This window comes from Aedes aegypti, chromosome 2, assembly GCF_002204515.2.
Source record: "Aedes aegypti strain LVP_AGWG chromosome 2, AaegL5.0 Primary Assembly, whole genome shotgun sequence".
Lineage (NCBI taxonomy): Eukaryota > Metazoa > Arthropoda > Insecta > Diptera > Culicidae > Aedes > Aedes aegypti.
The window spans coordinates 126,695,987-126,718,882 of record NC_035108.1 but is presented as its reverse complement, the minus strand read 5'-3'; the positions used below and the strand labels follow the sequence as shown (position 1 = coordinate 126,718,882).

The 22,896-nt window shown below is 35.2% G+C and overlaps 1 protein-coding gene across 1 annotated transcript; it reads left to right on the top strand.

The window, feature by feature from the left end:
• The first annotated feature begins 1,095 nt into the window (after nucleotides 1–1,095).
• Nucleotides 1,096–17,311, top strand: LOC5571194 (extensin-1). Its single transcript, XM_001653458.2, has 2 exons — nucleotides 1,096–1,387; nucleotides 16,292–17,311. Exons 1-2 carry the CDS (start codon nucleotides 1,385–1,387, stop codon nucleotides 17,141–17,143), a joined length of 855 nt encoding a protein of 284 aa, XP_001653508.2. The 5' UTR covers nucleotides 1,096–1,384; the 3' UTR covers nucleotides 17,144–17,311.
• Nucleotides 17,312–22,896: the final 5,585 nt, after the last annotated feature.

The following is a 22,896-nucleotide window of genomic DNA, read 5'->3' as shown; positions in this document are numbered from 1 at the left end:
CCGGATGTAGCACAATTTGCTTGCCCAATTCTTATGAATAATCTGAATTACTCACTTAAGAGTCGTTTCAGTACCCCTTAGAAACCAGTGAGTGAGAACCGAAGAAACAATAGGATCATAAAACAGTCGAAGCTACTGCCACAGTTGGCGGCATCCATCCATGTCACGCGCCTCAAGAACTTCAACTTCCCTTTCACTTACTATTGCCAGTACACTGAAATTAATTTTATTGTAGAAACTACTGAATCCATGGTAAGATTAAGAACTGCACCAACGATTTTCAACCATTAATCTGTTAACTCTACCGTCAACATCACTACACGAGAAAATATATTCGGTTTATTTAACCAGAGTTGCAGTATTAATTACTACAAACATTCTTTATTTGACAAGGTTGGCATTGTACTTTTGACTACATTGTTTTGCACGGTGGGTATCACGGATTGAAATACAATGCTTTGTAGTGGATGCTACTATGGACATAGTCACATTTACTGCACTGCTCAGTAATTTTTACTAGAATATAGTGAACTTAACAGATTTTTTTAGTCGGTTGAATATCGTTGGTGCAGTTCTCAATTCTACCATGGATTCGGTAGATCATGCAACAAAATTTGTTTGCGTGTAGTGTCTGTGGCCAGCGACGCACTATGGAGCAGAAACCTACTTTGGTTGGCCAAAACCTCTAATGGCTTGGAGGTGCGTTTTAGAAAAAATAATCAAGATCTTGATCAACAATTACTTCTCCGAAACAAATAAAGTGTACGTTATAAATTGATGAATACAAGAGATGTGACAAATACTATCATTGTGTTGTGACACATAGAAAACCAATATTTTTACTAGGACGTTTCTATCGAAAGATAGTTCGAGATAAGTTGTAATTTATCTAGTTTAAATTCAATACCGTCAAAATATAGTTATAATTCATCCAAAATAAGGTGCCCAAGACATCAAACATCTCAAGGATGCATCCCCAAAGCGCTAGAGATTTTGGCCAACCAAAGCAGGTTTCTATCCCATAGTGCACTGGTCACTTCATGATACATTCTGATGGATTCCTCTTTGGGACTCTTCGACTGTGAGACCCCCGAAGAGATCTCTTCTCCAGCTTGTGGCGCACACAAAAAGAGAGCCCAAAGCAAAGGGGTGAAAATCTGCCGCTTTGATCTAATTAAACTCCGATTAAAACCGCGCCGCTTGGAATTGGACCAGATTAGTCGCTGGGCAACGGTCGAACGGAGAAGATTCGGTTTCGGTTATTTTCGGTGGTACTCAGGTGGTACTCGAGTGTTTGTGGTACCTACTAACAGTTAGGGGATTGGCTATAGCCAGCTAGTGAATCGAAGATAATAAGTGCAATTTGGAGAATCTATCAATCAAAATGGTAATTTCGTGCAAAATATGATTTATTACACAGAAGTGCGCAAAAAATACTTCATAGCACTATACTTTGATTTGAGTGTAAATTGTGCAAATAGACGACTCCATTCGCCATCACGAAGGTGGCAGTAGTGTTGAAGACTGAAATCGAGATTTATCTTAACTTATAAGTTCAACCAAAGTGAAAAATAACAACTGCAAGGTCATGTATGCAGGAATCTGAACGCGTGCGAGAAGATTATGGTACTTAATTTTAGTACCTTTTTTCGATGGGAACCGCCGATGGATGAGTGCCAGTAGTGATTGCGTTCGAGCATTAACAATGGACTAATTAGTTACTCACCACAATTCGAAGACCGTCATCAGCAAACAAAGCTAACAGTTTGAAAAAAGCGGTGCAATTGAAGAATAACCCTTCGTTAACTTATGGTCACTGGGTTTGTCACGTTAGTGAAAGAGAAGGCCATTCCAAGGTCTACATTCCACATTATAGTACCGTGTAGGAAAATATTTGACAAATGATCATTGGTCATACTAACACGATTAATCTACGGTAGCCTTATGAACATATTCCTCATGTTACCTACATGAATATGGGAAGATCTAAATTGGTTTATGCTTAATTATGCAAATTTACAACTATCTATTAATGATAGTGATAAATCAGCCAAGATGCTTTCTTCTGATTTGCATTGTCATCCTTAAAAGAAAAAGAAACGATTTTAAAACCAGCTTGTTCCGTCTATATATCATATAAACCTTAGGGGCAGTACGATAGGCTGCCTTTTTGTATTTTTTTAATATTCATTTCGTAAACAGGATTTCAATAATTGTGTTTGGCATAATCCCTGCTTCGACAGCTTAATAAAATATTAGAGAAATACACGTTTTGTATTTCGTAGATAAGTGTTACCGTTTTTTTGGGTTTGTCTGCCACTAATGCTAGCCAATTCCGGAAATTATATGTGGCTTGAAATTTGCCTACCTCTAGGGGCACAAACGCACAGTACTCTTCTCACCCGACATGACCCAGTGATCCACCGGAATAACTCCGGCCACAGGAATATTCCCGCGTTCCTCTGTCCACTTCTAGAAACTAGAAATGTGTGCCAGTATACTGACAAAAAATCATTTTAATCTATTAAGAATTCGCTGAGCGCTAAGGGTTATAGAATTTTTGCTTTCACTCAGGCCTATACGGGTTAATACTACACTGGAATTGCAAGTTGTACTTCTTGAGACTATCTTCAATGGGATGTATCGAAATATTGCACAGAGATAGGAAACAGTTCTCGCTTAGCTTATAATCTCACCCTAAAACAAAAACTTTTTGTCAAATTTCTGGGCTAAAAGCGCAGATTTTATTAGCGTTAGCGTAGATACGGTATACTTCGTAGATTGGATACTAGCAACATTCATGTTTCTTTTTAATAATCTCATCCTGACTACTTTCGGGAACAAGGCAGGGGAGTATACCTTGTTCAAAACATAAACAAGAATACTAAAAGCATGAATATCACTATTCCCGGCCAAGCTCATCTTTACCGTAACTTGGGATAGGGGAAGGAAATGTTGATGTAGCACTTACTTAATGAGAGGCCACCGACTCAGCGACACCCTCATAAGTGCTACGGAGTTGGTGGTTGGGGAAGGTAAATTGTCAGGATTCGCCTAGAAAGCATTTGTTGTTTAAGTGTTTTCAATTTAATCTTTTGAATGCCGGCAATCAAAAGAGAAAACAATAGCTTATTTATAGTATAAATAGTATTTCGCGAAATGCTTGTCGATTGTGCAGTAATATTTTTGCTTAATAGCCAGTAAAAAGCAAAACCGATCCCTCCAGAGTCATCGGATTGTATAAAATAACGATACGCGTAAAAAAAATCTCCGGCGACAAAAACACGCGCGAAACCGTGAGCGAAATCTATCGGACGACGCAAAACCGAACTGTCCTGCTTGGGCTTCGGATTTTATTACACGGCAAAAAAGAAGTATTCAAATTTGTGTTCTTTAAACCTAACTCGACACGTTCGTGCTTAACTTAAGGAAATAGCCTAGTACTCCAAATTGAGTAGCTGTGTTAAAATATATCAGTCAGTCGTATTTACCCAATGTAACCTCAGGTGAAAAAAACTAAAATTAGTAAGATTTTTGATCGAAGCGAAATAAAAAAAAAATAAGAAATGCATACGACAAATGTTAATAATTGGTATGGACAAACAGAGTTCATCCCAAGATTCAACAACTTATTTTTGCACAGTTAATAATCCCATGTGCTTTGGGGGTATCGAGTTCAGTTCACCTTCGAGCGTCGGTGACTAGATGTTCAAATTAAAAATGAACCCCGATGGTTTGCATGAGGTACCGTTCAAATTAGCGGGGGTGTACGGTACCTGATAAACTTACAATATGGTAGAAAATAGCTAGCGGCATCTTACCTGGTCTGTCTTTGAAAGTAGACTCAGCAATGGTTCTCTGCACTGTTTTGATTTTGCATGAGATTTTGACGTTTACTGGCCTTGTTGTTTACTAATTTCATGAAAGAGGGAAAAAGAGAGACAGATTGTTGTGTGGCCATCATTCCACAGCCTACCTGATTGAGAAATACTGAGTTGCTACCTGGGAGGGATAAACCGATACGAAATGTATGTACGTCAAGGTGAGCCGAGATTCTGCTGTCACGAACTGTCACAGTGAGCCCAGATATTAAATAATGGACAAACATGATAAAAGCACGTAATTGGTCAAAACATATGTTTGCATCTTATCAAACGTGACAAAAAATTAACAAAGTAATGTCACGATAGTACCTTTTATTCTGATTGAATATAAAGTATTCAAATACGCATAATTTTACTTTTTCAATAAAAACGAAAATGAAATGCATAAAAATCTTTCGCCCTTTTCCATGTTTGTCTAGAACGATCGAAGGTACACATTAATATGATACTAGCGATTTTCATCAAGTCTGCCTTGATTGTCGTTGGCAAGCTGGAGTTTTCTTGCAGTTTGAAATAACTTTGTGTCATATTTCGTGTGTATTTTGTGTTCCTCCCTCCCAGGTTGCTACTACACATGGATGCCCATTAGGGTGCGGTTTATTTTTCAAAAGTTCTTAAAACCGAAAATTCGTGTGCTGTACTGAATTCAAATCACATTTAAAGAGAAACCCACGGGCCCTCCAAGCTTGTCAACCACATATACACTCCCGTGCAAAAGTTTGGGTTCACTTCCTCAAAAACAGACAAAAGTGTTCAGTCCATATCTCTGTGATTGCGCGTCCAATTGAAACTCTCTTAGCCGCATTCGAAAGGCAAAGAGTTATTCTTACTTCGGATGTATTTTTTTCGAAAACATTTTTTGAATTTTGTATACTAAATTTTAACTTAAAGTTGTGATATTTTTCAAAAAAAAAAAACACACTGAAAAATCATATTTAATTTCCTCAGCATTGGATCGACCAAAATTTTTAATCAAAGTGTCATTAGAATCTTAATCTTATATTCTTCGAAGAGACCTCACGAAATTTTGGCAGAAAAATCTGGAAAGTATTCAAAATCAATGAGAGTCAAGTCATCGTGCAAAAGTTTGGGTTCACCCCTCAGTATGATGCAAATCGTGCAAAAGTTTAGGTTCACCTGAGCTGCACGCACATAATTTTTGTCAATATCTCTGCCATTTTTCAACCGATTTTGATAGTTTAAAGCTTTTTCGAGCGCACATAATGGCGCGTACATGATTGGTTTGAGATTTCGTGTTTTAAGCAAGTTCAGGTGAACCCAAACTTTTGCACGATGACTTGAATGACTGTTTCATTGATTTTGAATAATTTTCAGATTTTTCCGCAAAATATTCGTGAGTGCTCTTCAAAGAATATAAGATTACGATTCTAATGACACCTAGTTTTTAAATTTTGGTCGATCCAATGCTGAGGAAATTAGATATGATTTTTCAGTTTGTTTTTTGAAAAATGTCCAAACTTTAAGTAAAAATATAGTATACAAAATTAAAAAAATATTTTTTGGAAAAATACATACGAAGTAAGAATAACTCTTTGTCTTTCGAATGCGGCTAAGAGAGTTTCAATTGGACGCGCAATCACAGAGATATTTACTGAACACTTTTGTATGTTTTTTAGGGGGAGAACCCAAACTTTTGCACGGGAGTGTACATGAACCGTGGTCAACATGATTTTGACACTTTTGGGAATCTGACACTTTTGGGAAATCTGACAGTTTTGGGTTGTGCACGTTAACTTAAAACTACTTATTAACGTGGGCTTAAGCTGGGTAAGGCGCATAATTAAGGAATTGATTTTAGTGTGCTATTGCTCAAAAATTACACGATTTTTATAAATACGCAAGTAAATGAGTAAACAATTGTGTAAGCCACTAAATAAAAGGAGAAACTATCTTCAACGTGTTTTTTTTTTGTGAGCTACGGGGAAATCGTCTTTTGATGGCCCCCTGGAGAAACCTCAAAATCTGAGCCAAAAATATTAACATTTAGAGGTAGCTCAAGCGTCTTGAAGGTGAATTTTCAAGTTATTAAAAATGACCTTCAGTCAAGTAAACATAGCTTTGTTATTTTCCAACTAATTTTGAAACTTTTAGCACCATTACCTTCAAAATAAATTTATGAAAACTTTGTGGAACATCATTTTTTTTCTAAAATCAAAACTAGTCTTGATAAAAAAAAACTTTTATCCTTATTTTTTCGTCATTTTACTGAAAAAAACATTTTTGTTTGACCATAACTTCATAAATACTCAATCCGAATCTTTTTGTATGTTTTTGCAACAAATTTAGTTGTTTTCAAACTGATAATGCAACACATTTTTCTAAAAAATTGTTTTGATCTAGTTATGCAACTAAAACTACCCAAAAACATGTTTTTCATGACAAAAAAAATTTCTTTGGATTATTAAAGTTTTTTTTGCCAGAAATTGCATTTTTCCTATAAACCTTAAATTTATAAATCATCTTGCCTTAATTACGAGTTGAATAGTGCATATAGTTTTTAACATACAGTCGATTCTCTATAACTCTATATTCAAGGGACCATCGACTTGTAGAATTATCGAGTTATAGAATATAGCAACACAAAAAATCATAAAATCAAAGGAATAAATTACTGTATTTCGAATACATATATGACCACTTCTATACGAAGACAATTTTAATTTGTTGATAGTATTTTACAAACTATTATTTGATAACTTTTTTCAAAATGCTAAAAAGTCAAGTTATTTTTACCGACAATGTTTTTTTTTTATTTTCATGTGTTGCAATTTGTATTACTACTTGCAAGTATTTGTTCACCAACAAACAAGAATTATACCAAGTTTCCTCAAATAAGAATGATTTTGAAATATATATATATATATATATATATATATATATATATATATATATATATATATATATATATATATATATATATATATATATATATATATATATATATATATATATATATAGATATATATATATATATATATATATATATATATATATATATATATATATATATATATATATATATATATATATATATATATATATATATATATATATATATCGAGATCTTCTTCTTCTTATTTCTGGCGTTACGTCCCAACTGAGACAGAGCCTGCTTCTCAGCTTAATGTTCTTATGAGCACTTCCACAGTTATTAATTGAGAGCTTACTATGCCAATGACCATTTTTGCATGCGTATATCGTGTGGCAGGTACGATGATACTTTATGGGAAGTCGAGAAAATTTTCAACCCGAAAAGATCCTCGACCGGTGGGATTCGAACCCACGACCCTCAGCTTGGTCTTGCTGAATAGCTGCGCGTTTACCGCTACGGCTATCTGGGCCCGGAGGGAAATTTACCACTCACGTGACATCGACTAGTGGAGATATCAAGTTAAGGTACCGTGGGGTAAGTGGATACAGAAAAATCAATAGTTAACTTCAATGTTATGTACAGCTAACGTGAATAGTTTAACTCAAACTTTTTTCTGTGGATTACATATAAGAGACTATTATACTCCAAATCGTCATTTATTTTGATTTTTCTGATTGTTATGTATTGAGAATGAGAGACTTAAAAATTTGCGCCAAGTTATCCACTTGTCGCACCATGGTGGGGTAAGTGGATCACCATTAATAAAAATCTGTTCTCGAAACGAATGTAATATGATTATGTTTATTAAGAATGATATTACCCTCGCACTTGTTATTAGTGCTAGTAATGTTACATGTTATTACTTTAAAATTAAAAAAATATCTTTATTTAATCAAAATATAATAAAAAGTATGTATATATTAGTTCATACTAATTAGAACAAAAAAAACATTGTAATTAGAAAAATTTGGAGAAAATTCATCCTTTTATACGCATAAGTTATACAGAAGTATTGTAGGATTATTCCTAACGATATTTTCGAAAAGCACTCTGGGTTTAAAAATATTAGGTACATTCACTTTTGAATAACAAACTGAAATCCTTCTGTTTTATTTATGAATATATGTGTATCATCTGTCTAGAACAATTTATATGGTCAAATCATGTATGAGACTATGCTTTCGATTGGAAAATTAGTATATTTTGCTCTTTTACAACTCAGCTTAGATAAACCACGAAAAGTTTCGTGTGAATTTTGAAATTATTATTCTTTTTACATTTTTTTTTTATACCAGAAAGGTTAAAAAAACTTTTAGGTGGATTAATTCAAATTTTCTATGGCCAATTTAACAAATTAAACCTGGGAATGGAACAAAATAAAGGAAAACAACATTTGCGGGTATTGAAGCTTATTAAAATTCTCCTAAGCAGTCTGCCAATAAATGATAATTATTCTTGATCCACTTACCCCACCCCACTAAAAAGTAGGGGTAAGTGTACCATGTCCAATATATTTGTATTTATTCATAAAAATGACATATATTTCAGTGTGATCCATTCAATTAGAACTGAAATGCTCACCATGTGTCGAAAAAAATAATAGAATTTGATTTTAGACAGAGATACAATGGATTTGTGATTGATGGAAAACAATTTTCAAATTAATTACTTTTTGCAGCTAACAAGTCTGCTTGTGTTAGTGTACGTGTAGTACCAGTTTTGCAATAGTATCAGTGTGGGCGTAAGAATATAACCTAAAACGAAGCAATGGTGCGAAAACATTCAACATATCCAAGTATTTAGGCTTTATATTGACAAATGATCCACTTACCCCACTGATACACTTCCCCCACTGTACCTTATAGAAATATCGACTTATAGAGAGTACGACGTATGGGAATTTCAAAGGACCGAAAAATCCATCGAGTTATAAAGTATATCGAGTTACAGAACATTGAGTTGTGTAGAGTCGACTGTATGCTAACATAGTTTTGTTAAAAATTATTTAAAAATTATTGCAAAGTCCATTCCAAAGGTTTAACAAATGAGAAAAACCAGTTTCAACTTTAGAGATAATATTTAACAGGCAAAAATTTGAAAAAAAACTGGCATTTTTCGTTAAAAAAAATCATATTTTTGTGCAGTATTAGCTAAATAATTTGGTCAAGCCATTTTTCTAGTGAATGTATGGAAGGCTTGAAAACAATTGAATTAGCTTCAAAAACATGTCAAAAGATTAGGAATTTGTTGAGTAATCATGAAGTTATGGTCAAACATAGTTGATTTTTTTAGTAAAATGATGAAAAATTTGGAATAAATTACTTTTAATTAGAACTTGTTTTAATTTTTGACAAACTTGGTGTTTTACAAAGGTTGCATAAATTTAATATTGAAGGCATTGATGCTAAAAGTTTTAAAATCGGTTGAACCATAATTAAGTTATGTTTACTTCACTGAAGGTCATTTCTTATAACCTTAAGTTTCACCTTCAAGACGCTTGCGCCATCTCTATATGTTAATATTTTTGGCTCCGATTTTGAGGTTTCTCTTTTAATGTGATTTGAATTCAGTAGAGTACACGATTATTTGATTTCGAGAACTTTTGAAAAATAAGCCGCACCCTAATGCCCATGTGGATTGTCTTGAAATTTCTCCAAAAAATAATCAAACTTTAACGGCATTTTTCGATATTGCAAAAAATGTTGTATGCAACTCGTGGCAAAACTCAATTTAGCGGAACGGCAACGGAAAGCGGAACCGGTTTGCCAGCATCAAATATAAAATGCTTGTCGACTCTGAATTGGTTCACTTTATTCCGTTGACAGCTCAGTTGAGATGGTTTGTTTCATGCTGTCGAACCGGTTCCGCTTTCCGTCGCCGTTCCGCTATCATTGCGTTTGGGCCTTAAGTTTAGGCTAGAAACAAATATTTTATACTCTATTTTTATTTTATTTCTTTAATTTCTTTATTAGTATCATTTCAAACATTACATTTATGTTCTGTGTTATTAGACAACACTATCATCCTAATTTGTTAAAACTAATTTAACTCTATTTTTAAATGTTTTTCATTTGTTTACCACCAAAAAACTTTTTTTTTTTATTTTATTAGATTTTTCCACACCCCGTGTCTCTTTCGAAATGTCAGACAGGAACAGCCCAGTATTATAAAAATGGAATTTTTGTCGACTTAGTGAACGCCAAACATGATCAAAAGCGTCAAGGTTCAAATTTGAACCCATTTTTGAAATTAAAGTTTAAATATTATATAGCCAAACGAAAAACCGAGTGATTCGCGGATAGGGTCAGTAGTGTTTGATCCTTTGCTCGCGTTACTTGCTCCTGCGTGGGCGGGTGATGTGAGCAGGATCAATCGTGTTGCGCGTCGCTCGCGTGGCATGTATAAATAGTGGCGTGATTCGCGGATAGGGTCAGTAGTGTTTGATCTGTTGATCATATTGCTTGCTTTTGCGAGAGTGAGCGATGAACACTTTACAGGCGTTAAACGGGTTAGGTGTGAATGTATCATGGATCGCATCACCAACCGCTGGTGACTCCCAGATCTTTACCTTATCCCACTAACCCAATATCCTTTCCATGACAACTGTGGAGATGCAGAAGATTCTTCGGTCTCTAGTAACGACGGTTGTCTAGCTAACATTCCTTCCCTTCCCCGATGGCCGTAAGGACGTGGCCGGCGCCGTTATTGATTTCTTAAATTTGAGCTCTCGATTTGTGCACATTGAAGAGTGGTTAGCTAATCCCAAGCCCCATTCATTAATTCCCTGTGCAACTTCGATTGCTCTAGTCAATCACGGAGTAGCAACTACGAATTGTACGGTCATATATGCTCATGCTCATGCTCATGCTCATATAGCCAAACGAAAAACCGAATTTTGTACTATACCATTTAATTTTCGTCTTTAAATTAAGATGAATATGAATCAAAGCCAAACCTCAAATTTTCAAGAGCACAAATCTGAAGAACCAAACATCAGTTTAAGCTGAAAACTTAATCGATTGGTCACCACCAGCTTGTGAGCAATCGGTTAAGTTTTCAGCTTAAACGGATGCTTGGTTCTCCAGATTTGTGCTTGGCTTCGATTAATCTTCACCTTAATTCCGCTAGAGTTTGAACCCTTTGACAGATACCGTAAAACGGAGTAACTTTGATAATGCGGGTAACTTTAATAGTGCGAGACCCAAGACATACTTAACGAAATAACACAGTTTCTGTTAATCAGTTAAGCAAAACGAATGCAAAAGTAAAAAATACTAATATGACACTTCATGTCAAAGCTATTTTCGTTGGAATTAAGTACATTTGAGGATTTATATGCAAATATTAAAAAAATATAGGATTTTAGCGTTTTTGAAACGCTCACAAACAATCTGTTCTACGATCACTAATTGATGGAGTCATAATGAGTTCGTCGCTTATCCTTGACAGCCTAGTTGTAGTAGAACATGGATTCGATGTCAAATTTCTTAGCGAAAACCATGTTTACAAACTGGGACCATTTTTGTAATCTAAGTCAGAAATTTTCATGTAGCGTTAAACGCCTAGAGGTATGCAACGTCCTACAAATGTTCCGTTATTGATTCAATTTTGTTCGATTTATACTCTATTATCAAAGTTACCCCAAAACAGAAAACCGACTTTCGATTATATGAAAAATTATATATCCATTCAGAATAAATCTTTTAGAAATCTATCAACTACAATCGATAGCTAGGATACCAGTACTTGTTTTAAAAATATAAATTATAATTCTTTGAAACAGCATGCCTAGATATTCTAGTTTACTTCGAAAAAACTATCAAAGTTACCCCGTTTTACGGTTCGCGTATTTCGACCTCAACTGTAAGGCCGTCTTCAGTGTCGTGTTCTAGTCAGAGTCTAGTACACGACACTGAAGACGGCCCTACAGTTGAGATCGAAATACGCGTATCTGTCAAAGTATACAAACTCTAGTGGAATTAAATGAAACAGTACTAAATTCGGTTTATCGTTTATTTATTGACTGTTTAATGAGAAGCCTGCCTCCATATGTCATGTAACGGAGGGTATTAGAAGTAACTTGGAGGTGATGATTTCGTAATTTGTAGGTTAACATCTCCTTCAAACACTAGCAATTTTGCGATGGGATGTTAACGTTGGATTACGAATAGGTATTCCACTAAATAGCTCGAAGATTTATTATTATATAGCCGTTATTCGAGTGGCAAAATTTGCCAAAGTAGTAGTAACAATATCCACTGTCGTGTTATTTATTAAAAACTATTTTTTTTCGAACATTTTAGAACACTATTTGCCGGTAACAGAAACCTCTTCATTCCGACAATCGTTAACCAAGGATGATTAAAATTCTGATAGAGGAAGTGATAATATAACATTATTATTTGGGCACACCAAATTCTTCGGTGAACATTTAGCTTTAGTAAATCCTGAACAATTGCTGGCTATATGCCAGAGCTTTGACGTCAGGAGCGTTAATAAAGAAGCACAACTTATACTCTCATACAATTTTGGGATTTTTTTCAAAGAAATTTACGATTTTTCGACTTCGACGGTTATTGTTTTGAAATGATCAGCTTTGACATTTCAAAATGGCTGACGCATTTTTTCATCCAAAATTGACTCAACAGCTAGTACGCAACCTAAATGCCTCATGTTGTGTTATTTCTACTCAACTTTCTGTTTCTAAAGTATTTGACATATTAATGATTATTCTTGTGCAATTAACCGGTTAGACTGTAATTTTGGGGCGTTTTTTAGTACCAGAAGTAATATGTGTAAACAATAACGTCAAACGGGGCTTATTTTGACATTATTTCCACATTCTTTAATTTTGAGGATTTGTAACTCTTGGAATTATGGATGGATATTGATTATTCTAGCCTATATTTAAGTTTAATATGTACGTAACAAATGTGCAAAATATGAGGCAAATCCATCAATAAAAAAATGCTTGAATAGCGAAAAAAGTGTGTCTTTCAAGACAAAAAAGGGGCTACTTTGAACATTTTCACAATTTGCTAATGAAATGATTTTCCTTATAACTTTCAAACTGATTCTATAGATTATCGCCAACTGTGATGTTATTGAATGTTTTTCATTGATAAACATAATTTAGGAAATAGCCAAGCTAGAAACAATTACACATATATAACAAATTTCAACGAAACATGCCATTCACTATTCTCAGTTTGCAGTACGAAACTAAAACTTCCAACTTCCTCTTAAATGGAACTATCAGTTACGAATGCTTGATTTTTAAGTTGCCATAAACGAACAATGTAACTACTAGGTACTGCGATGATTAATGAGTTATGTACAAAAACTGTTTTTTTTTCTATTCTTACACACTTAGAAAATATCACCGACTCCGGTGATTTTTTTACCGAAATATAAACCGCTGAGCGCTCAGTAATGCTTTCGGTAAAGTTAAGAATCACCGAACGATCAGTAATATAAATCAAAACACAGCTGTCAAAATATTACAAATGTCGTTTTCGTTTTTAGGAACTGGGTCGGTGATCAACACATAAACATACCAACGTCAAACAAAGTGTTGTTCGATCGAACCAGAATCGGGTTGAGGTTGAAACTGTGATTCAGAACGGGTTGCGCTAGTTCCAACCTAGGTTCAAAAACGAATTCGACAAAACTGTTCGTTATCGATTACCGAGCAGATTGTAAAATTAATTACCGAACGTATTGTTAATATCAGCAGGCAGTTGGTATTTTATTCCAGATGATTAAAAAAGATAAAAAAAGCAAATTCATATTGATGATATTCATTTATTTTGGGTTCTCGTGTTCACTTCGTGTAGAAAATGATGGATATTCTGTTTACTATTCTACCGTCAGAAGTTCAGAAGTACAATAAATGTACGTATGGGCAGGATTACTACATGTATCCGAATGTGCTTGATAGGACGTTGTAATCCGAAATGTGAATTGGTATCCCACAACGAAACATCAAAGTCCATCCTAAAATACAACTCTTTAATTAAAACTCCAGGCAAATCTACTTATCATACTTACGAAGAACCAAACACTGATCTTGGTCATCTTAATTAGTTTTTAAAAAACGGTGTCTATCATCCCGAACACACAATTTAAAAAGTATCGGAAACAATCCAAACGCGTCGTTTTGCACTTCGAAACAAGTATGGCGGCATATTTGGTGTTTGGAACAAATTACCATTTGCTCGGTAAACCCTTGTAGTCCTGGTACTGAAGTACGGTAAAAGTTTACAGTCTACAGTGAATCTGGACGGTGTACAGTTTTTCGGTAGAACGATATGACGATTTCGGTAAAAAAGATAAATATTTTTATGACTTTCCTATTTTTTTCAAGTTTGTTCGGTAAAGCTCGTTAGCAATACCGAAACTTCAGTTGGTTATTGATTTACAGTGCGTTTTCGGTAAGAATGTTTACCGAACAACGAAATAAAAACTAAGTGTGTACTGTTATATGAACGATATGTAGAATGATCATATTAATACCAGTAACTAAATTAATACCAATAAGTAATTTTCATTTAAAACGCAATCTATGAAGTAAAGTTTTGCAAGATCGTAAAGAGGTAAGTTTGATTTTGTAATGTACCTTAAGCTTCTTAGCAGTTTAGAGCTGGCTTAAGAGTAATTTATTTTAAGCATTTGAAGGATGAAATAGTGTTGTACTGCAAATTCATGTAAAATATGACGGAAAATATTTTTTAGAGATTATGTTGTGAACTTGTCATTGGTACGAATTGAAATATGTGTGTGTATGTGTGTATTCACTTTTACAAACATTTATTTTAATTTATTAATGTTGTGAAACAAATCATAATAATTAAATAAAACTCATAAAAATAAGACCTTTGATCAATTATTTCAATAAAACAACAATTTTAAGCAAAACAAATCACAATATTTTCATGAAACACGCCGTTAAAGTTGAATTATTTTTCTAATTGCTTTGCAAATTATTCCATGAGCGATGTTTTGCATTAAAGTCATCAATGACAAAAAAAATGACTCATTGCGAGACATTATCTACAGGGTGTCCGCAAATTATCCGAACAGCAAAATATTGGAAAGATGATCTCGCATTGAAAACCATGGAAAATCAATGTTCATGTACCTTTTATTATACATCTATATGTTAACACAGAATATAACTTTAAAACATTTCGAAATGATTGCTTGTTACTGAGATAGACAAATTTAAATTTTTCCTGAGACGTTTTTCCGCTAGTCATAATGGAGATGTGTTATCTCCAAAACCTAAAAGAGATGAATCCAAATGTCCTATTATTATTTGAAGTAATCTATAGGTTAGTGGCTTCAAATTACACTGGAAATAGAAAATTGTTCGGTTCAAATCCAGTGAGTTCTATGGACATTTCTCTTCCGTCATAAAGCTCGGAAAACAGCTCCCTTTAAGACACCTCAATACATTTGGGTTTACTTGTTTTTAATTATGAATCGTGGTTTACGGCTAACCAGCCGAGTGGAAGTTTAACAACTACCGAAAAGCTAAACATTACATGTAATTTGCAATTGGATTAGATGGACAAATTGATGTGAAGATTTGAGAAAAAGTTACACGTCTTCTCAGTGAGAATCGAACTCACGACTCCCCGATCTCTAGTTGGGGCGCGTTACCACTACGCCATGAGAGGACTCATGAACGCAGAAGTTAACCTGAAATCGATTTCAGCTCAATAATCACGTGGTCCTTTTCGCAAAGTGCACCTCTTTCGGAAGAATTCTGAGGTTTCTATTGTTTGGGCTTCCAATGGGTCGCGACGTTCTCATACGACCGGTTACGGAACATAATTAAAAACAAGTATTTATGGAGCAACGGACTCATGTTCCGTAACAGGTCGTTTGAGAATGTCGCGACCCATTGGAAGCCCACACAATAGAAACCTCAGCCAGCGCAGTTGCTGGCTAGTGTAGTGTGCTATTCCTATACCTAAAAAACAATGCGCTCTCGGGCTAGGCATTGGATATATATAGAAAGCGTTGTGTTTGGATGGGCATCTAATTCTTCCGAAAGAGGTGCACTTTGCGAAAAAGGACCACGTGATTATTGAGCTGAAATCGAATTCAGGTTAACTTCTCCGTTCATGAGCCCTCTCATGGCGTAGTGGTAACGCGCTCCAACTAGAGATCGGGGAGTCGTGAGTTCGATTCTCACTGAGAAGACGTGTAACTTTTTCGCAAATCTTCGCATCAATTTGTCCATCTAATCCAATTGCAAATTATATGTAATGTTTAGCTTTTCGGCATTTGGGTTTGTTTTACAACTATTTGAAATCGGAAATGTATCAAACTTACATCTTAAGAAACTAAAGAGCCAATGTTTAAAACCATGCAAGAATATTGAATTTATTATGCTTGATTGTATAGAGCCAGGTCTTCAAAGTTTGTACGGATAATTTGCGGACACCCTGTACGTCTAGTTGTTAACAGATATTAAATTAATCGCTTTAACTTTCATTATTTACAGAACAGTGCATTCATCATATGGCAGCTATTGCTAGTCATTTCGTTTGTGATAGCCAGCCCGGAAATAGCAACGCAGACCAATGGCTTCAACGGCTACAACTATCCAAAACCATCGATTCCATTCAACCCTGGTTATGTTTATTCTACACCAAGTTGTCCACTGAATCTACCCAGCACACACTACGTCACTGTCCCAGTTACGGAAACCAGCATAGTTCTGACGACACTGCCACCATTGACAGTTACCCTTCCCCGGCAAACCGAATATTACACCAAAACCGAACTTCAAATCAGCACCGCAATCAATTATCTCACCTCAACGACGACTGAATTCCGAATCCAACCGACAACAGTCACTGCATACATAACTTCCACTTATTGTGCACCGAAAACATATCTACCACCTCCACCCCCACAAAACACCTACCTCCCAACAATCACCACACCTCCCCCTCCACCCCCTACACCATCGAACACATATCTTCCAGCGGATCCACCTCAACGATACTTCAACGTTGAGAATACGACTCCAAACTCATTTCTGCAGAGTTTTAACTTTGCTCAGGCTGGCCCCATCAAGCGGATGGCCAACGACATTGACGACAGTTCGGTAGATTCCGAAGACGAAGTCAACCTTCTGGGAGGAAATGTTGAGCAGTTTCAAGAAAATGCCGCTAGTTCCCCAAATCAGCAGCAGCAACAACAGCTCCCCGCCATCAATATCATCTACTTCGATCGTAGTGAACCCACCCCTAATAATGATCGTAATGCGACGGCCGCCGGACCACCAACTGACCTCATGAATTGGCTGCTTTGCCGATTCAATCTCGCCAATAAGACTTGTGTCAACTGAATGGAGAAGAATCCACCACGATTGTGTGGGGGCGATGGCGTTTTTGTGGCGCTTAATCAAACACGAAAGAGTTAAAGCGTGAGAATAATATGCATGGGATCTATGGCACATTCAAACCCAAGAGTGATAATGGAGTATATGATGGTAAATGTATTGTAAATTGTAAAACTTAGTTTGTTTCATATCACATATCCATGGAAAACTGTCATTCAACTCTGAGAAGATGTAACTTTATTTGTACCGTAAAACGGGGTAACATTGATCGGCATGGTAACATTGACCCTTGAAAAACGCTCTAATCAGCATTTTTCGTTGTCACATTTTCAATCCATGAATGGTGCTTCTCTTTCCCATATTCAAGAGCCAGCTGTTAATGGACAGATGTAAATATTTAAATTTTAATTTAGTGTAAACAGAAGAACATAGGAAAAATAATCAAAATTCATCTATTGTTACAACATTACGTTTAGTTTTCAACTAAAGATGCTTGAATGCCACATGATCGTGTAAATTTAAAGAGCATTCGATGGGAAAATAAGAGATTAATCGATGACATTTCAGTTTATTTTAATACTCCAAATATGAGCAGTTTATGAATAAGTTTTACGACTTTTCGAAAATAAATATTTTTATGATTATGGATGACATTACCGAAGATTCATGCTTCACATGAGATGTGTAAATAATATGAGTTAGAAAAATTCATTTTATACTAAAAAATACATTGCCAAAACTGATTACGCTGGCAAAGTTATCGTTACTACCGTAATCCGGGGTAACATTGATCAGTTTTTTATTTATTTATTTTTCATCAACCGACGTAGACTAGTACATTTTACATATACATATTTTTGTTTTATTTCTCAATACTAGAATTATGAAATTTATAAAAAAAATTGAAAAAAATGTTGTGTAAGTAATGTCAATTTCATTTTGTTTTAATTTATGCGTTGCGATTTCGAATGGATTTGAAGTGCGTTTTTAGATTTTGCCGAGTTAATAGTTTCGCAATGTTGATTATAAATGGCCATCATTTGATTTAAAGGCCCGTTTTTGGCATAATTTGTTCGATGATGATTTGTCAAGAATAAGTTACGATTTCGTAGTTGTCTAGAAGGAATGTAGAAATAAAGTTTTGATAAGATTTCTGTAGAATCAATACGTTGCGAAACGATATCATTTGCAAATGAGACTCTTGCGATTTCACGCCACTCTTTCAAAGTTTGTATGTCAATAAGCATGCAGCGTGCTGTGTAGGGTGGAAGTGGAAATGATGTCCAACCTAATTTACAAAGAGCATATAGTAGGAATTGTTTTTGTACAGATTCTAAACTTTCTTCGTGTGTCACTGAGAAAGGAGACCATACAATGCTGCAGTATTCCATGATTGATCTTACATATGCAATATATAGAGTTTTAATTGTGTATGGGTCATGAAAGTTGTAGCAGAAGCGTTTTATGAACCCTAGCATGTTATTAGCCCTGTGAACTATTGTATTGTAGTGGTCTGCGAAAGAAAGTTTAGAGTCTAAGATTACTCCTAAGTCCCTTACTTTTTCACATTTTTCCACATTTTGATTTCCTAATGCAATTGAAATGCGTGGTGTTGTTCTTTTTCTACTAAATGATATTAGGTTGCATTTTTTTTACATTCAGTTCTAATAGGCTTTTTCTGCACCATATGTAAAATTTTTCTATTTCATTGCGAAAGTCCGTATAAAGAGCTTCTACGTGGTTTCCATTGTCCATCGCATTCAATGAATAGTCAACAAATTGAAGTAAATTTGTTGAGGTCGAGTGACCTTTGAAGAAGCCGTGTTGTGTGTCAGTAATTCGGTTTTTAATTTGAAGAAAGAGCTTTTCGTTGACAATTGCCTCGAAAAGTTTTGGACTACAAGATATAATGGCAATAGCACGAAAATTACGTATGTCAGATTTTCGGCCAGATTTATAGATAGGCACTAAAAAGGAGCTTTTCCATATCTTTGGGAAGATTCCGGATTCAAGGGTTTTATTAAAAAACCAAAACAATGGCGCTGTTAGCTCTTTTGCTAAATTTTTCATAAATATTGGTGGAATCGTGTCCGGGCCGGGACCTTTTGAAGCGTCCAAATTCATTAGAGCGTCTGAAATTTCCCGCACCAGGATTTGATTTACACCAATATCTCTAGAAAATTCCGGATAAATTGCAAAATAATTGCGATCGCGGTCCTCTTCCGAAAATGTAGTATAGATTTCTTGGAAAAAATGGCATATAGATTGTAAATTTGTTCTGAGTTGTCACCCACATTTTCGTCAAGATGCATAACGGATGGAAAATTGACAGATTTTAGTTTTGTTTTTACGTAATTGAAGAAGTTCTTTGGACAGGACTTTATTTCAAGCTAAATTTTTGAATTATATTCTTCAAAAGCTTTGCTGATGGCAAGATTCAATTGATTGCAAATGTTTTCATCTTTCTGGTGTTTCTTGTAAGTTTTGCTTCCGATTTTTTATGTGGTTGTTTTACCATATTGGATTTTTTGTACTGAGATTTCGTCGTATTTTCTTGAAAGGAATTTCTTGTTTTATGATATCTAGTACAATTTCATTGGATATGTATGCAGCAGTTTCGACATTTCCTTCATTTCGGATTATTTCTTGCCAATTAACACTTTTTAATCTACATTTAATTTTTTCATAGTCTGCTAATTTGAATTCAAAGGCTTTTTTGGATTTTATTGCAATTTAGATTGAAATTTTGTTTTGTATTCTAAAAGTTTAATGCGATTTTTCGTTATTGCTGGTAAGAAGTAAAATTCAAACAATGATTGGTAATATTTTTTTTTATTAAAATCAAGGCCCCTGAAACTAGAAACAAAACCCCAAACTTTTGGAAGTAATATATTTTTAAATTGAATACACCCTATGTTCTGTTGATGCTGTCTATGTTATCCCATTCCCACCTATAGTCCATTTTACGAAACGACAACACTGATGATATTGCTGTTACATTCACATGTTACGACACCGCCTCCTCTCATAATTTCATTCATGAAATAAGGCGGCATCCACAAATTACGTAAAGCTCTAGGGGGAGGGGGGAGTAGGCTCAAGTGTTACGGCTCATACAAACATTTGAAATTTTTCATACAAAAAGCGTTACGTTGGGGAGGTAGGGGGTCGAAAATTTCCAATTTTAGCGTTACGTAATTAATGGATGCTGCCTAAGCGATCAATAACGTCTCGTAAAATGGACTATTCCCATTAGCGCCAGTTACACTCATATTAAGTTTGTCAATACTTGGAAATTTTGATGAAATATTGAGTGCTTTGTGAAGCCCAAGCAGGACAGTTCGGTTTTGCGTCGTCCGATAGATTTTGCTCACGGTTTCGCGCGCGTTTTCCTCGCCGGAGATTTTTTTTCCCTGTTTCGGAGCGTCTTGCTGGGTAGTGCTTTGTGAAACCCAAGCAGGACGGTTCGATTTTGCGTCGTCAGATAGGTTTTGCTCACGGTTTCGCGCTTGGTTTCGTCGCCGAAGAATTTTTTTTCTGTTTTGTAGCGTCTTGCTGGGTAGGTATTTGGGAAGGCCCAAGCAAGACGGTTTGTTTTCGAGACGCCAAGTTTTCAGTCGAGGATGGATTACCAACTGGTGAGTTCGTTTCATGCTTGTGATAACACATTTTTTCTTGAAAGCGTAACTTTTCAGTAATATTAAAACAAACTTTGTATGATTCGTCATTATAAGTGTCGGAATTATGCTTTTTTTCTTATACAATTTCAATATACATATTTTTTCTCTTTTTTGACATTATTAAAAATTATCTTTTGAATTGTTCGACATTGTGAATGTTGACGTATTTTTTAAAACTTCTACCATATCGAGACAAAGTGCACAGTAATACTCATATGTAATTTTCAAACAAACTATGTATAGTTCGTCACTACAAGTGTCGGCATTATTCCTGTTTCATATAATTTAAAATATATACATGTAATTTTCAGTTTTCGTCATTAATAAAAACATCTTTTGAATTGTTCGACATTATAGATGTTGACGTATTTTTTAAAGCTTCTACCAAAAACTTCTCGAGACAAAAAACCAAAACTAGCTTTAAATATAAGTCGTATATTTCCCCCTTGTCCATGGATCGCATCATCGACCAGAGGTGACTCCCGGATCTTTTCCTCCCTCACTAATAAATACCCTTCCCGTGGTGATTGTGGAGATGCAGAGGTATTCTCGGTCTCTAGAAGCAATAATCATTACACCCTAACATTCCTTCCCCATCCCAACTGACTGTAAGGACTTGGCCGGCGCCGTTATTGATCAATAATACTAGATCTGCTAAAATTGCACTTCAAGAGTAAGCGGAAACTCCCATCCCTTATTCATTTGGATCGTAGTGCAATTCTTACCAGTTCCGATCAATCACGGAGTAGCAACCATTTCCATTGCTTGAAAATTTTGATGAAATATTGATTGTATAATTGGTTCCAAAAATATATTGTTTCAATTTTTAATTTTTTCCCCTTTTTTCGTTTTGACCATTGTTCGCCACAATATTTCCCCTCCCTAGCATTTATTTATCAACTTCGTCACCAATACTTCTCCAACTCTTTATATTTATTGATCAGCATTTTTTCAATACTTCCCCTCCCGAGGATTGATTAAACCATGCAGGTAATATCATTTCCTCAATATTTCTCTCACATGGATGGATTAATCCAATTGCCAATTATAATTGATTATGTAACAAAACCAAAATTATAAAATTTGCCTTGAAATCCTTTAATATGTGTCAGCGAAAAAAAGTTTTATGAAAATCAAGACGTTTTTACTGTTTTGGCTCAATGTCAATTTCATTCTTCTTTTCTGACGATACGTTCCAACTGCTTCTGAGCTTAGGACTACAACTAAGAGCTTTCTTTGTCATTGGCGCGTTTTTGCATGTTTTATGATTTGGCAATCACGAAGAAGTTTTAAGCGCTGGGAATTCGAGAAGACTTCAAGCCCGGAAAGATCCTCGACTGGTGGAATACAAACCGCGACCCTTAATATGGTCTTGCTGAATAGCTGCTAAGGCTGTTTAAGCCCAATAAGTAAAACTGCTGTAAGAACAAAAATTCTATATGATTTATCAAACATCTGATCGCTGTTAACATGGAATAATTCCATGTTTTACTGAAATAATACGCATACACCTAAAGTATATTGAGTACTAATTATTCTGTATCCTGGCTTGAGACCGTCACGAACTTATGAAAGATTTCTCTTGATAAAAATCCAATCAATTTTCACACTATTTGTTGCATGTCAATTCTGACCTATTATGGACATTGTGTTATTATTTGCTTGGTTCGGTTAACACTTCAATATCGATAGAACCGGTCGATGGAAGTAACTTTAGTACTCCAAGCAAATATTCCGGGTGAACGTTAGGTCCACGCATGATCCACTTAGATTGGTTACTTGAGTGGGTTCCGAAACCAGTTTGAGGTTGAGGTACTTCTCCATGAAGTCCGTGAACTCCATATTCTTCTCTTTGCTCAAATCGATGTCTGTCACGATAATTGGCATAGTCTCCTTTTGATACTCGAAGAAGTTCCGCGCCATGAATCACTAGGCTGGTAGCGAGTCACTATTTTAAGCCAATCACTTTAAAGTCTCTTTTTTTGAAGCCATTTCAACTTAAGTCACTTTTTATCGTGAAAAAGTCACTTTTTCCAACTATTATGAGCTAAATTTTCAGGAGACAATATGAATCAGCCT